This window comes from Balaenoptera borealis (assembly GCF_965194805.1).
Source record: "Balaenoptera borealis genome assembly, chromosome: 1".
NCBI classification, from domain to species: Eukaryota; Metazoa; Chordata; class Mammalia; order Artiodactyla; family Balaenopteridae; genus Balaenoptera; species Balaenoptera borealis.
The window spans coordinates 189,729,716-189,745,708 of NC_138860.1; the positions used below are offsets into that span (position 1 = coordinate 189,729,716).

Below are 15,993 nucleotides of genomic sequence, written 5' to 3' on the forward strand. Positions count from 1 at the left end.
CGAATGGGTGATGTGACGGGCCCGCTCCACTGAACCCCGACAGACTGGTTGTTGCCTCAACGCCTATCCCCAGAGCCCTAATATCACTTTGAAAAGCTGCTGCCCCAGAGCATGAGCTCCCCGGGACAGATGTGGGGAAGGGTGTGGAGAGTAGGGAGGGCAGTTCCTTGGAACGCAAGCCTGCTTTCCTGAGCTGCCAGGAGCGAGTGGAGGGGGCACGTAACCCACAAGCCCATGCTCGCCACGAGAGTTCAAGTTTCTCCCTTGGGTCAAGGATGCCCATCCATCGGCACAAACTGGGCCGACTCCCTGTCCCTTTAAATAAGAGCTTTCAGTATGGGTTGAAATTCGGTAAAAACTGACCAACCAGAGGCCCCTCTCCTCCTTTCGACCACTGCTTGCTTCTGAGCCCCATCTGGGTCCCCAACTCTGTGACTCTCGTTGATCTGACCCCAATCAAGCCACAATACAAGCGGTCAGGGACGGGGCGTGTAGGTAGGCCAGTGACACACAGGGTCAGGCATTCCGGGGATCTGAGCTGGCGGCCAGCCAGGCCTTGGCAAGGAACTGAGACATGCCTGGGTGGGTGAGGCTCTGGGCCTGAGGCGAGAAGCCAGTTTCCCAGCAGGGACGTGCAAGAGCTGCCTAGAAGGTCTCAGCTGGTCCTCTGAGTTGGGCTTGTGAAATAGGGACGCCCACATCCCTCCCCTACAGGGCCCCTGCAGGTGCCTCCCCCTGGCAGCTCCCCAGGTATTCCCAGAGCCCCGTCTCATGGCCAAAGGTGAGCCCAGGGCAGAGCGGGCTTCTTCTGCGTGGGAGGGAAGCCGCCTCACTCAGGGGCATTTAATGATCCTTATAAGGCTCACAGAGTGCCCAGTGAACAGCTCTTGTAATGTCCTCTCTGTTCTGGTCCCATGACTCAGTCTAACTCTGTCTGGTTATCATGCTTGGTTAGAGGCAAGGCTCCCATGTCTCATAAACCAGTGGGTGAAATCGTCCAATGACCTAAGCACAATCAGAGCACTGAGCTGTCGGGGAGACTCAGGCTGGGGCCAGGCCCCACCTGTCCCCCGGCACCAGTTAATTTGGAGAGGGCAGATCTCGTTTCCATGAGGGTTGCCAGGGAGGACTCCCCTAATAAACATTTACAAATTACTCTGCTCCGCCTGTGAAGCCCAGACTCTGAGGATGAGTCTTCCGCTGGTTTATCTGGAAAAGGATCAGAATGAACATAGCCTGTGGGGAACGCCTGGAAGAATCTGTGGCTTTGAAGAATCCTCGCCACCGTGCTTTGGGGTGACCACGGCACCTGGAGACAGCGGCGGCACGTCCCCATCGTGCGCAGGCAGCCACCTCCTACTCGAAACGTCAATAAGCAGCCATATTTACTTTTTATTTATTAAAAAAAAATTTTTTTTTTGGCCTTGCCGCGAGGCATGTGGGATCTTAGTTCCCCGACCAGGGATCGAATCCGTGCCCCTTGCATCGGCGGTGCATAGTCTTAACCACTGGACCGCCAGGGACGACTCCATATTTACTTTTTTTTTTTTTTTAATTTTTTTTAACTTATTATTTATTTATTATTTATTTTTGGCTGTGTTGGGTCTTCGTTTCTGTGCGAGGGCTTTCTCTAGTTGTGGCAAGCGGGGGCCACTCTTCATCGCGGTGCGCGGGCCTCTCACTATCGCGGCCTCTCCTGTTGTGGAGCACAGGCTCCAGACGCGCAGGCTCAGTAGTTGTGGCTCACGGGCCTAGTTGCTCCACGGCATGTGGGATCTTCCCAGACCAGGGCTCGAACCCGTGTCCCCTGCGTTGGCAGGCAGATTCTCAACCACTGCGCCACCAGGGAAGCCCTACTTTTTTTTTTTTTTTAATTAAAAAAAATTTTTTTAATTAATTAATTTTTGGCTGTATTGGCTCTTCGTTGCTGCGTGTGGGCTTCCTCTAGTTGCGGCGAGCGGGGGCTACTCTTCGTTGCAGTGAGGGCTTCTCATTGCGGTGGCTTCTCTTGTTGCGGAGCACGGGCTCTAGGTGCGCAGGCTTCAGTAGTTGTTGCACACAGGCTCAGCAGCTGTGGCTCGTGGGCTCCAGAGCGCAGGCTCAGTAGTTGTGGCACACGGGCTTAGCTGCTCCGTGGCACGTGGGATCTTCCCGGACCAGGGCTCGAGCCCGTGTCCCCTGCATTGGCAGGCGGATTCTTAACCACTGAGCCACCAGGGAAGTCCCCCATATTTACTTTTTAAAAACACACCAGGGTGGGACTTCCCTGGTGGTCCAGTGGTTAAGACTCTGCGGTTCCAATTCAGGGGGCGCCGGTTCGACCCCTGGTTGGGGAATGAAGATCCCACATGCCGCGGCACAGCCAAGAAATTAAAAATAAAGTGACAAGAGATTGTTAAAGCAATAATTGGTTATTTAACACACACACACACACACACACACACACACCAGCTTGCTATAGCCGGTCCAGAGAACTAACCCACCCAATGGTGTTATTTCCCTTTTTGCCTGGCCCCTTCCCCGTGTGGGTGCATCTCTGGGGTGCTGGGTGCCTGTGTGTGCGTGTGCATCCCTGTGCAGCCAGGTGGCCATGCTGCAGAGAGCTGCCCGGGCACTCGGTGTTGGGGAGAACACAGCCACCCACTGAGGGTTCCCAGTGAGGAACTGGTTTCACTCTGGGTTTTGAGAGGCCCTGGCAAAGCCCCAGCCACTTAAAGCAGCTATAATAAAACTCTGAATGGTTTCAGGAGCGTTGAGAAAGGCGCTAGAGGGCACACCCTAGGTGCACTCATGGTGTCTTGTCACCAAAGGGCCATTGGGGGGCAGTAGGGAGCAAGGGCTGGTGGCTGGTCACAGGACCGCGCTTTGTGAGCGAGGGGTTCCCTGGCCTGGGGGCTAAGGAAGGAGATTTCCAGCTGAACAAATGCCTGCCGCTGGTTCTGTTTGGAGGGAGGGCCCGAGAGCCACCTGTCTTGGTGCTCGGTGAATTAAAAACCTCAGGGAACACAGGACAAAGTTCTTAAAGAACAAAGAACCATTCTGGACCTCAGAAATCAGAGACAGATTCAGGTTTTATGGGGACTACATTTTGAGGCCCTCTGTAAGAAAACATGTAAAATTATGAGTATAGATTTAGGATGGAAGTGAATATTTATTCAGAAGGAAAAAATAAGTCACTTCAAACTAGTGGTGCCTGCAGGTTGACGTCCCATCCCTTTTGGTTTCTCCTTAAGCAATTTACCAACATACTTCCATAAATATGCTTCCTGGTGACAATCCTGGCCTCCCCCTGCTCCTAGAATTATTTTTTTTTTAATCCTGGACCCTCGGCAGTGAAAGCACAGAGTCCTAACCACTGGACTGCGAGGGAACTCCCTCCTAGAACATTCTACTACCTGTCCTTGCTTGTGGGCGATCCAAGCTTAAGCCTCATCAGCCTCATGGTAAATCCACCCCTACCCAGAATGGGCTCTGGGTCTCCTGCAATGACAATAATGAGACAAATGCCTTCCATTTGCTTCCTCCACCCATTTCAGGCTAAATATTACAAGGTATAGACTCACACAAACATTGACATCATTCACGGCATTTTTCCCCCTTTGCACCACCTGGAAAGCTTGTTAAATGCAGATTTTTGGGTCCCACCTCCCGGGGTTCTGATTCCCTGTGTCTGAGTCAACAGCCTCATACCTTTCACCTGATGGGGGGTTAATCTGCTTGAGCGGAAACTCCCTGGTGGTCCAGTGGTTAGGACTCGCCGCTTTCACTGCCGAGCGCATGGGGTTCAATCTCTGGTCGGGGAACTACGATCCCATGGTGAGGCCAAAATATATATATATATATATATATATATATATATGCTTAAGCAGAGGCCACTCCTCTGAGTATGGGGGCAGCTGGGGGCTGGGCTGGGCGGGGGTGGGAGGTGGGGGTGGGAAAGGGAAGTTAGCATTCAGCTGGGTACAGAGTGTCCGTTTTGCAGGATAAGAAGAGTTCTGGAGATGGAATGGTGGTCATGGTTGCACAGCACTGTGAATGTACTTAATACCACTGAAGTGCACGCGTAAAAATTGAGATGCTAAATTTTATATGTATTTTACCACCAAACAGTAAACTAAAAGATACCTTATCTGGAATTGGGGCAGCTACTCAACTGGGTCCTCTGGGATCCATCTGGTTTCCCAGGAACCAGACTGGTCAAGTAAATGAAGCCGCGATGCATCCTTTAGGTCTTTTAAGTGTGGCATTAATTCTTGCTACTCTAAGAATCTACATTGTTTTGATTTACTATCTTGGTTGGGGGCAGTTTGGAAGTTTGCACTTTTTTTAAAACAATGTGTTAGTAATTTATTTTTTTAAATTTATTTATTTATTTATTTATTTTTGGCTGCGTTGGGTCTTTGTTGCTGCGCGCGGGTTTTCTCTAGTTGCGGTGAGCAGAGGCTACTCTTCGTTGCGGTGCGCGGGCTTCTCATTGCGGTGGCTTCTCTTGTTGCGGAGCACGGGCTCTAGGCGCGCGGGCTTCAGTAGTTGTGGCACGCAGGCTCAGTAGTTGTGGCTCGCGGGCTCCAGAGTGCAGGCTCAGTAGTTGTGGCGCATGGGCTTAGTTGCTCCGCGGCATGTGGGATCTTCCTGGACCAGGGATCAAACCCGTGTCCCCTGCATTGGCAGGCGGATTCTCAACCTCTGTGCCACCAGGGAAGTCCCGGGACCTGGCTATTTAATCCGGAACCGCTCAGTCTAGGAATTTAGTCCAGCAGGTGGTCAGAGCCAGGCTTTTTGTGTCCGGGATTTGTCCCCCAATCAGATTTTGAGCTTTCTGAAAAACAGAATGGGGACTTCCCTGGTGGTCCAGTGGTTAAGACTCCACGCTCCCAATGCAGGGGACTAGATCCCGCATGCTGCAAATAAAAGATCCCACATGCTGCAACTAAAGTTCCCACACGCTGCAACGAAGATTCTGAGTGCCACAATTAAGACCCGGAGCAGCCAAATAAGTAAATAAATAAATATTAGAAAAAGAAAAGAACAGAATGTCTCCAACTCTCCCGGTGACATGCCCACCTATACAAGTAGGGCAGGGCCTCAGTAAATCCTCGTTCCATTGCAGTGTCTGGGAAGGGTTGTTTAGAGAGAAAGAATGAGCAGGGAAGGTGAGCACAGAGAGGAAGAGAGGCCCTAACTTATTCGTGTGCTGGGCCCCTTACTTTCATTATCTCATTTAATCTTCCTAAAGGTCTGGAAGGTGAGTATTATTACACCCATTTAACAGATAAGGAATCCGCCTTGCCTAAGGCTCCAAAGCCGGCTGTTGCTCCTGGGTCCCATCATAAGAAATCCATCCATTTCAGGACCCATATTGCGAAGAGGTGGTGGTTAAATAGGCTTGGTGACCCTAGATGCTTGCACACTAGAAAATGAAACTTTCAGTGTAATAATCTTGAAATGATAGGCATGATCCGGTCAGCTCCCTCTGTTCCTGGGACTTAGAGACGTGTGGTGGGCCACCTCGCTGGTCTGGTAATGCAGGAGTAACCAGGATGAGCTATTTAGTCCAGTATAAATGGGCGAGCTTGAGTTCCATGGGTTTTGATTTTTAAAAATCTGACTACAGAAGCAATTTACGTATATTGTAAAAAATTGGGAGAAAGTCAAGTCTCATACGGGGTAATGGCTCTCTGAAATTACAGCACATTGGGACTTCCCTGGTGGCGCAGTGGTTAAGAATCCCCCTGCCAACGTAGGGGACACGGGTTCCAGCCCTGCTCCAGGAAGATCCCACATGCCACAGAGCAACTAAGCCCATGCACCACAACTACTGAGCCCACGCGCCACAACTACTGAAGCCCGCATGCCTAGAGCCCGTAATCCACAACAAAGAGAAGCCACCGCAATGAGAAGCCCGTGCACCGCAACGAAGAGTAGTTCCCGCTCGCCGCAACTGGAGAAAGCCCGCGCGCAGCAAGGAAAACCCAACTCAGCCCCAAAATAAATAAATAAATAATTTAAAAAATTTACAGCACATAGATGTGATCCCCTTTCCCCTCTTTTCTGGGTGGATTTTGAGACACCGACTTGGCCTGGACTCCACTGCTGAGCACAGGGTGTGCAACAGAACAGATCAGCATCTTTAGAGCTCCTCACTGCAGGACACGCACCCCCAAGCAAACGCTCAGCACTCTCAGGAAGTCTTTCTGGAACAACCCAGAGGTGGTGTACATCGGGCGGTGTAGACGGACCCCAATTCCTGGCTTCTCTCCAGCAGCTGCGTGTTCCTGCAGCAGAGACACTCGCTGAGGCCTGATGGTTCCTGGCTCCCCGTTTTGTGCACCCACGTGCCTCCCAGCTCGGCCATGAATGCTCCTTTACGGGAAACCGCCCCCAATTTCCTCTCAGGGCTGATCTGAGAAGGCGAGTACCGGTCGCGGCCTCCCGAACTGCCAGGCGCGGGCAGGGGGAAGGCCGCATACAAACACGCGCCACGCGGGGCGAGGCTGACCCTCGAGGTCGCCCAGCCCCGCGCCGGCTCCGCCCAACCGCCGCCGAACCTTCTGGAAGCGGCGCCCCACCGCTGCCCCGCCGCCGCCAGAACCGGACGTCTGGGGAGCCGGCGCCGGCCCGGGGGCGGGACGAGGGCGGGTGCGCGGGGCGGGGCTTCGAAGGAAGCTGCGTTCGATTCGCCGCCGGCGCACAGGCCCCGCCTCTCCGGCGCAATGGCTCCGCCTCTCCCCTCCCCCTCCACGGCACCGCCCGGGCTAATTCATTCAGCGCCGGGCCTGCCAGACACCTGCGCGCTCCCTCAGGCTCCCGCCGCCGCCACCATGTCGGGCCCCGCCGCCGAGACCCCGTCCGCCATCCAGATCTGCCGGTAAGAGGGGCGCGCGGAGGGCGGGCGGCCAGGACTCCGAGTCGCCGCCCGGGCCTGGCCGACCCCCACCGGCCCCGCGCCCTCCCCTCCCCAGTCGCAGCCCACGCCGGGCCGGTCGCCTTCGGACCCCGCCCGTCCGCCCGCCGCGGCCGGGATGCGCCTCGGCTGCCGCAGATCCGGCAGCCTCCCCGCGCGCCGCCGCGCCGGCCTCCGGCGCATCTGCGGGGCGGCGCCGAGGTCACGCAGGCCGTTTGCGCGAGGAAGCGGCGCGGCGCCCTTCCCCGGGCGGGGGTCGGAGCGCAGCCCCACCACGTCCCGCCCCGCCCGTTGCCCGAGCGCCCCGGAGCCCCAGCCCAGGTCCCAGTGAGCCCCCTAATTCGGGGTCGTTATCCGGGCGGTGGTGCAAAGCCAACCGGATCCCCCGACATGTGCGGCGCAGGTAACCCGCTCGCTGGGCGGTGGCCGGAGCCGGTTGAGCCCATCGGTGGGCGCCCGAGTGGGCGGGGGCTGCACATATGCGGTCCCTTCAGTGCCCTGCCACGGTTTTGGGCGGGAGGCGGCTGAAAACAGGAAGAAGGGTAAATACCTTTCCCCTCTAACAGTTCACGGCTAAGAACAGAGGATGGTCCATTGAGCCCGGAAGCATCTCACACAAAGGGGGCAAGGGGTTGTTCTTGTCAGGGGACCATCCCTGCCTTCCGCCACCGGCACCGGTATATAGAGGGCCCCGAGGACGCCGGAGATCACGAGCCGGCTCATTTCCGACAGATGCGGGAGGGCAGCCTCAAGGTTACTTTCCATTCCCTTGGAAAGAACGGAAGCAGGCATGGTGGCATTGGAGCCTGAGCTAAGGAAAAGCGAGGAGTCTGGCAAGGCCGAACAGGCGCTGGGGCCTGCAACAGGGCCTGTGCTGCTTGATGCACTGTTGATAGTGACCCCGCCTTCCTGTTTGGGGCCCGGTGCCTCAGATTTGGAGACCGGGCGTCACACTGACCTTGGGTCCAAGCCAGGTTGGTTTCCTGTGGATGGTGACATCTCCTCGGAATAGGCAAAGACTGGGCAGACAGTGCTGGGTCGTGGGGTGCCCTGAACCCACCCCCATTTCTGACTGAGTCAAAGTCCTGTCCTGACCTCAAGGTCAGTTTTGACTTTTCTAGGGAGAAGAAATCTTTGGGGGAGCCTTGAGCCATTGATTTGTTATTGGCTGTGTGGCCGTTTTGGCGCCACCCACTCCAGGTTCCGAGGGCAAAAATAATAGAAGTAACTGATATCAGGAGACAGACGGGCCTGGAATCAGGTCCTTGGATCGGTCTCTGCCTCATATTGGCCGGGTGACCTTGCAGTTCGTGATTTGCTAAGGGCTCGTAACATCTCTCATCTCGCTTGGTTTGCCCAGCACCCCTGGGAGGGAAGATGGCAGGGAGCCCACCACTCTTGCCAGGGAAGAGGAAACTGAGGTCCCGGGAGACCCATTGCCTCTGTAAGGTCATCCGGGCACAAGAGCCCAGGGCTCTTGCGGGGTGGGGAAGCACAGCTCCTGATGGGTCTTCTGCCTCCAGACCCACTTTCTTTCCACTGCATTCCCAACAAAAGAACATACTGATTTCAATCTACTCGTGGAAGGCTGGGCTTTTATTTACTTCATCAGGATGATGAATAGCCCGTCTATACCTATTACCTTTTTAAAAACCAGCTTCTAACATAGTTAATAGGCTTTTGGATAGCCTGGACACTTCCACATGTACGCGCACACTTCTTCTTACCCACGGTGCTTGCTTGCCGGGCTGCCGCTCATATATTCACAATGGCATATTGTCTCTGACTGGGGACACGTGGGCAGGATACCTGGCTGAGGTGAGCCTCAGGTGGCCAACACACCTGCCCAAGGGAGTTGGAGGGGTTGTGATGAGGCCCGTGGTCACAGCGGCTTGGCCCTGAGAAACCCCAGGACACTGGAGTGGATGTAGCAGGGTGGGGAGCCCTTTAAGGACATCTGAGCTGACACCCCATGTTGAAAGAGGAGCCTCCTGGCCTAGGGCAACCCAGCCCATGAATTTAACAAGCTTCACTGGACGCCTCCAGGGGGTGAAGTGCCCTGAGGGAGGGACACGGACCTGGAAAATTCAGTCCCCAGCTTAGCGGGTTCACAGTCTAGCAGGGAGAGGCTGCCACGCCCACCACCATCCTAGACGATGAAGAGGGTCCCATGCTCTCGGTTCAGAAGGAGGTGTTGAAGGGCTAGGGGCCCTAACGTCTGGGGAGGGCAGTGGTCAGAGCCAGCTCTCCAGTCCCAGGCCTGGGTGTGAATGTGGCCTCTGCCCCTTGGAAACTGCCTAACTTTCTGTGACCCGTTTTATCATGGGTTGTTCTGAGTGCTAAAGAAAGTGTATCTAGAGCCTGGCAGAACGGCTGGCACCTTGTAAGTAAACGGGAACTCTTTTTGTCTGAAAAGTGGGACCCAGGCTCAGGAAGCCAAGGGCCTAGGTTCGAATCCCAGCTCTGCCTCCTGCAGGTGTGGGCTTTAGGCCTCAGTATTCTTGTCTGTGAATCGGAGATAATAACAGTGCCTGTTTCATGGTGGCTGTGAGGATTAAAACCTTTGGCACAGTGCTGGGCAGTTAAAAACAGAGGGGGGAGTTTACGCCTGAGAGCCCAGGCTTTGGACAGCCAGACCGCTGCGGTGCGCTGTACCCTCCTGTACCCCCTGCAGTGGAAGCGTGGAGCCCTCACTGCTGGACTGCGGGGAATTCCCACGTCCCTCCTTTTTTATCGAGCCCTACAGATGCAGGCTCTGGGACAGCATTTAAAGTCTCAGAAGAGCACTTTTCTTTTGGTTTATTCTGAATGATGTTAGTTCACATTTTGTTAGCAAATTGCTTTTTTCCTTGTTGGACTCAGAGTTCTAGAATGTCAGAATCAGAATGACCCCTAGGAGCCCCCAGCCCAACTCTGTTACTTTACCGATGGGGGAAAATGAGGCTCTCAGAGGGTAAAGACTTGGCCTAGGGTGGCCTCGGACTCTGACAGCCAGGGGAGCGAAGGCAGCTGGTGGGTTGTTCCCTGTCCGGTGCTCCACTGTCGTGCTTTTCCACTGCTCAGCCTCACGTTCACGTCCGGTTGTGAGGCTGGATCATGGCATCAGTGTGGGCCCCTAGTAGGAGCCCCTGGGTGTTGGTCGAAGTGAAGTTGAAGGACATGTCCCATACCAGGTTGGTGGAGAGTACAACGTCCACTAGAACTTTCTGCAGTGATGGAGATGCTCCGCGTCTGCGCCGTCCAGTACGCCAGGCACTAGCCACAGGTGGCCAATGAGTGCCTGAAATGCAGTCAGACATGGAGGAACTGAATTTTTAATTGCATTCATTTAAATTTATTTAAATGTAAACGGGCTGGCCTCCTGTGGCTGGTGGCTACCTTATGGGATAGTGCAGTAAGTAGAGGAATTTAAAAACCAGAATTCCTGGTAGGCCTCTGAGGGGCAGGGTTTCCTAAGGGAAGCTTGGAAGCTTTCTGGGGACTGTAGGCAGCTCTCCCAACAACAGAGCTGACGGAGGGGGACCTTGGCAGGTACATGGCCCAGGGCAGATACCCTGGAGTCCTTTGCAGGTAGATGTGTGAGGTCTGCAGAGTTTCCTTTTGCTTGCCCTGCTTGTAGGTGTAAATCCACTAGGAAGTGTCTTCAGCTCAGGGATTGCTTTGTTCACTGCTGTACCATGAATGCCCAGCAAAGTGCCTGGCATCTGGTAGATGTGCCAATAAAGATTAGTGGAATGGACTTGAATTTTAGTACAAGCACACCTCATTTTATTGTGTCTCACTTTACTGCACTTTGAATATATTGCTGTGTTTTTTTTGTTTTTTTTTTTACAAATTGAAGGTTTGTGGCAACTTTGCATTGTCAGGTGATGGTTAGCATTTTTTTTTTTTTTTGATGGTTAGCATTTTTTGGCGATAAAGTTTTTCTAACTAAAAAAATTTTTTTATTGACGTATAGTTGCTGTACAGTATTACATAAGTTACAGGTGTACAATATAGTGATTCACAATTTTTAAAGGTTATACTCCATTTATAGTTATTAGAAAATATTGGCTATATTCCTCTTGTCATAGGTATAAAATAAAGTGTTTTTAAAATTATTACACATTTAATAGTGTAAACATAACTTTTACATGCACTAGGAAGCCAGAATAGTCATGTGACTTGCTTTATCTTCGAGGTATGCCCGTTTGGAATTTTTTCTCTTTGGGGCTTTGTCTTTGGGTTTACAGGGAAGTCAGTGAAAACACAGAATCTGAGTTACAGAAACCGCACTCGGAGTTAGTATTCTGGCACATTCCATAACGCGATGCACAGTGCTGGCTCCCTTCCTGCGGGGATGCGGGAGCTATGGGTGAAGATGCAGTCTTTGCAGCCCAGGGAGCCTGTGGTGGGCCAGGCTGTGCTCACCCACCGTCCAGCCTCCCGTCAGTGGGCCAGGCAGCCTGGCATCGCCCTCGCCTTGGCACCACTGTTTCCCAGCTCCCTGGTTTCAGTCAGGCCAGGAGTTGCTTCCCCCTGTGGCTGGCGCTTCTCTGGGTGGGGCCCAGCCTGGGGTGACTATGCCCTGTGCCTCCCGGTCCACTTTCTTGCACTCTCAGAGGTATCCTGAGGAGGAGGGTAAATTATATGGTCACCCCGCCTGCGGGCTACCTACACCTGAATAACTGAGGAAGCTTATTATAAATACTGATTTCTGCATGCAAATTATGCTTCAGTAGAAAAGTCAACAACATGCAGATTTTTAAAAAAAAGAAAATTATTTATTTATTTGGTTGCACTGGGTCTTAGTTGTGGAAGGCGGGCTCCTTATTTGTGGCTCACGGGCTCCTTAGTTGTGGCAGGCTGGCTCCTCAGTTGTGGCACGCGAACTCTCAGTTGCGGCATGCATGTGGGATCTAGTTCCCTGACCAGGGATTGAACCCGGGTCCCCCGCTCTGGGAGCGTGGAGTCCCATCCACTGAGCCACCAGGGAAGTCCCCAAAATGCAGATTTTAAAACATTTATGAGATCCTTGGGGAAACGTGAATAGTCCCTTGACAGTTAGGGATACTAAGGAATTTCTGGTGGTTTTTTTTGCCCTGCCATGAGGCCTGTGGGACCCTAGTGATCTCGGAGAGGCAGCAGCAGTGAGTGGTAGTGATCTCGGAGAGGCAGCAACAGTGAGTGGTGGCTTGAAGCGAGATCTTAGTGCCCTCCCAGGAATTGAACCTGGGCAGCCTGGATGAAAACCAGGAATCCTAGCCACTAGTTCATCAGGGGCTAGAGTCTAGAAGCAAAGTTCCCCTGGTTCTTACCCCCACTGAAAAATGCATTTCTCAAGGAGGCAAAAACTGTAAAAACAGGTACAAAGTTTATCATTAGAGACACAGCACAACACGTGGGAGAGCTCACAGAGAAGCAGCTTGTTTAGTTAAGACAGAAGCAGGGCAGAGATGCACACCCGGAGAGAAAGGGTGTGGGCGTCCCCCCTAATGAGGAGGAACAGTGAAGAGGCGGTTAAGTCATTTATATAGGGCAGTTCTTCCGGGTCTTTGTTTACCTTTGGCCAATTACCTGGTTTCTTTTTCCACACCTGACCTGCCCTAGGACCCTCCCCAACCTGTGTGCACAACTTTTTTCCAAGATGGATTCTGGTCCAGAGGCCTATGGGGGGCCTTGGCATCACCTATTCTGGGTGATTTTTGACCCCCAAGGAGCCTTTCTGCACAGGTGCAATGTCTCCCTTGCCCCAAGGATGGGAAATTTAAGATCTCTTGATCTTTTACTCAAGCAAGGTTTAGCCCCTCTCTGTTCCTGCCATGACTGTTATCTTAAAGTGTCCACAGGAGACAAAGTCCAGCTATTTACCCTGTTCCTCTTGTTATTTCTATCTCGAAGTGCAGACAGGAGGCTGGTCATAAATATCTAACCTGGAGCCCACCTATCTCCTGTCTCAGGAAATGCAAACGAGAGGCTAGATGTAAGTGTCCAGCCTGAAGCCCACCTTTTTCCTGCCCCAAGAGAAGTAAACAGGAGGCCAGTTGTAAATGCCTAGCCTGGAGCCCATCTGTCTCCTGCCTCACTAGTTCCCTGACCAGGGTTCTAGGTATCGAACCCGGGCCCCCTGCAGTGGACACGAGAAGTCCGAACCACTGGACCGCCAGGGAATTACCACCCCCCCCTTTTTAAAAAAAATTTAATTAATTAATTAATTTATTTATTTATGGCTGTGTTGGGTCTTCGTTTCTGTGCGAGGGCTTTCTCTAGTTGTGGCAAGCGGGGGCCACTCTCCATCGCAGTGCGCGGGCCTCTCACTATCGCGGCCTCTCTTGTTGCGAAGCACAGGCTCCAGATGCGCAGGCTCAGCAGTTGTGGCCCACGGGCCTAGTTGCTCCGCGGCATGTGGGATCTTCCCGGACCAGGGCTCGAACCCGTGTCCCCTGCATTGGCAGGCAGATTCTCAACCACTGCGCCACCAGGGAAGCCCTGCACCTATTTTTAATGCACAGTTCACTTTTTTTTTTAAATTTTATTTATTTATTTATTTATTTTTGGCTGTGTTGGGTCTTAGTTTCTGGGCAAGGGCTTTTTCTAGTTGCGGCAAGCGGGGGCCACTCTTCATCGCGGTGCGCGGGCCTCTCACTGTCACGGCCTCTCTTGTTGCGGAGCACAAGCTCCAGACGCGCAGGCTCCGTAGTTGTGGCTCACGGGCCTAGTTGCTCCACGGCATGTGGGATCCTCCCAGACCAGGGCTCGAACCCGTGTCCCCTGCATTGGCAGGCAGATTCTCAATCACTGCGCCACCAGGGAAGCCCCTACAGTTCACTTTTGACAAATGTGTACACCTGTGCAATGATCGCAGTTGTGACATAGAACTTTTCCATCACCTCAAAAAGTGCCTTCCTGGGGACTTCCCTGGGGGCACAGTGGTTAAGAATCCACCTGCCAATGCAGGAGACACAGGTTTGATCCCTGGTCCGGGAAGATCCCACATGTCATGGAGCAATTAAGCCCGTGCGCTACAACTACTGAGCCTGCGCTCTAGAGCCCTAGAGCCACAACTACTGAGCCCGCATGCCACATTACTGCAGCCCGAGCGCCTAGAGCCCGTGCTCCACAACAAGAGAAGCCACTGCAATGAGAAGCCCACGCACGACAATGAAGAGTAGCCCCCGCTCGCCACAACTAGAGAAACCCCACGCAGCAACCAAGACCCAACACAGACAAAAATAAATAAATAAATAAGTGATAAATTAATTAATTACATTTCTCAAAAAAAAAAAAAGTGCCTTCCTGCCCCTTTGCAGTTGGTTTCCTCCCAGCTCTGGCCCCTGGCAAACAGGTCTGCTTCCTATCACTAGAGTTTTGCCTTTTCTAGAATTTCTCATCAACGGAGTCATAGACTGAGCATAGTGCTTGTGAGTTTCACGTGTGTGTGTGTGTGTGTGTGTGTGTGTGTGTGTGTGTCCGTGATTCTTGCTGTTGTTGCCTAGTAGTCTTCATTATCTCTTTATCAGATAGTGAACATTTGAGTTCTTTACAGCTTTGGGCAGTTATGAAAACAGTTCACAATTGCAGATTTCAAAACATTTAGGACGTAGCTGAGGAAACTTGAACGCTTACTTGATATTTAATGATATTAAGAGGAGCTCCTGGGCTTCCCTGGTGGCTAAGTGGTTAAGAATCCACCTGTCAATGCAGGGTACACAGGTTCGAGCCCTGGTCTGGGAAGATCCCACATGCCATGGAGCAACTAAACCCATGCACCACAACTACTGAGCCTGCGCTCTAGAGCCCGCGAGCCACAACTACTGAGCCCGCGTGCCAAAACTACCGAAGCCCACGCGCCACAACTACTGAAGCCCGTGCACCTAGAGCCCGTGCTCTGCAACAAGAGAAGCCACCGCAATGAGAAGCCCGTGCACCGCAACGAAGTGTAGGTCCCGCTCGCCGCAACTAGAGGAAGCTGTGCACAGCAACGAAGAACCAAAGCAGCCAAAAATAAATAAATAAATTTATTTTTAAAAAAATAAATGTTAGTTTAAAATAGAAAAAAGAGGAGCTCCTTTCTGCTTGCTAGATGGGATGCTGCCCGATTCACGAATTGTTGAATAAAGCCAATTAGAAAAAAGTTATATTAAGGAGTTCGTATTTCAGGTGGGATAATTGTTTTCTGATTCTGTTTTTATTTTTATTTTTTGGCCGCACCACCTAGCTTGTGGGATCTTAGTTCCCTGACCAGGGATCAAACCCGGGGCCCCCAGCAGTGAGAGCACTGAGTCCTAACCACTGGACTGCCAGGGAGTTCCTGTGGTTCTGTTTTCAAACGGAGTCTTTATCTTTTCGAGGGAATGCTGAGATATTTACGTTTCATGATCTGAGCGCAGGTTGGAAAAGAATTTCCAGACACAAGGCAGAATGTAAGGAAGACAGAGTTTATTAAAGAGAAGGGTTGCTGCAAGAACAGCTTGCCGACTTCCTGGTAGCCAGGGAAAGTCGACAATGAGCATGGGTTGCTTCTCTGTTTTTATAGCCAGGGAACATGCGAGTCATCTGCTAACTGGACAGAGTATGTATACTTTCAGCGTGCTGAGCGGGAGGAAATCTGGGCAAATGTCTTTCCTTATATGGGATGGGAAAGGGACGGGGCCTGCTGCTTGGGAGGGCTCTGGGACATGGCAATGGTCCCATTGTGACAGAGTGATGGGAGTCCTGTAACTCTTTGTTCCGGCAATATCGGCCCTTTGAGTTTATCTAGTTCTTTGTCCTTGTAGCACACTACATTCCCCCCTCTCTTTATTTACAGGGCCAATTCTTTGGCCTTATTGGATACCCTGCTCACGTCTACCTACTTGCCTAGCTCCTTCTCAGGCGTTCAGGAACCCTTTTTGTAAGGAGAAGCAGGTGACAATCTCTCTGGCTACTTCCTGCTGGACAGGGGCGTTGTGGGGCCCTGGGTCCCAATGCCCACTCTCTATCAGGGTATATTTACGGAGGGAGATGAGATCCTGCAGAATGATTAGGCAGCTTGTTCCAGTGTATTCTGTGTGCCAACTGGCTGGTACTCTTGTTGTAGCACCATCTGGAACTGAATCTTTTGAACCTGT

General features: G+C 52.4%; 1 protein-coding gene across 1 annotated transcript in view; it reads left to right on the top strand.

Annotated features, from left to right (window-relative positions):
* Positions 1-6,698: 6,698 nt before the first annotated feature.
* The window catches only part of ACOT7 (acyl-CoA thioesterase 7), a 90,625-nt gene continuing 81,330 nt past the window's right edge, over positions 6,699-15,993 (top strand). The window contains exon 1 of the mRNA XM_082342733.1: positions 6,699-6,868. Coding sequence (XP_082198859.1) covers positions 6,714-6,868 — 155 coding nt within the window. The 5' untranslated portion in view covers positions 6,699-6,713. The remainder of the gene's footprint in view (positions 6,869-15,993) is intronic.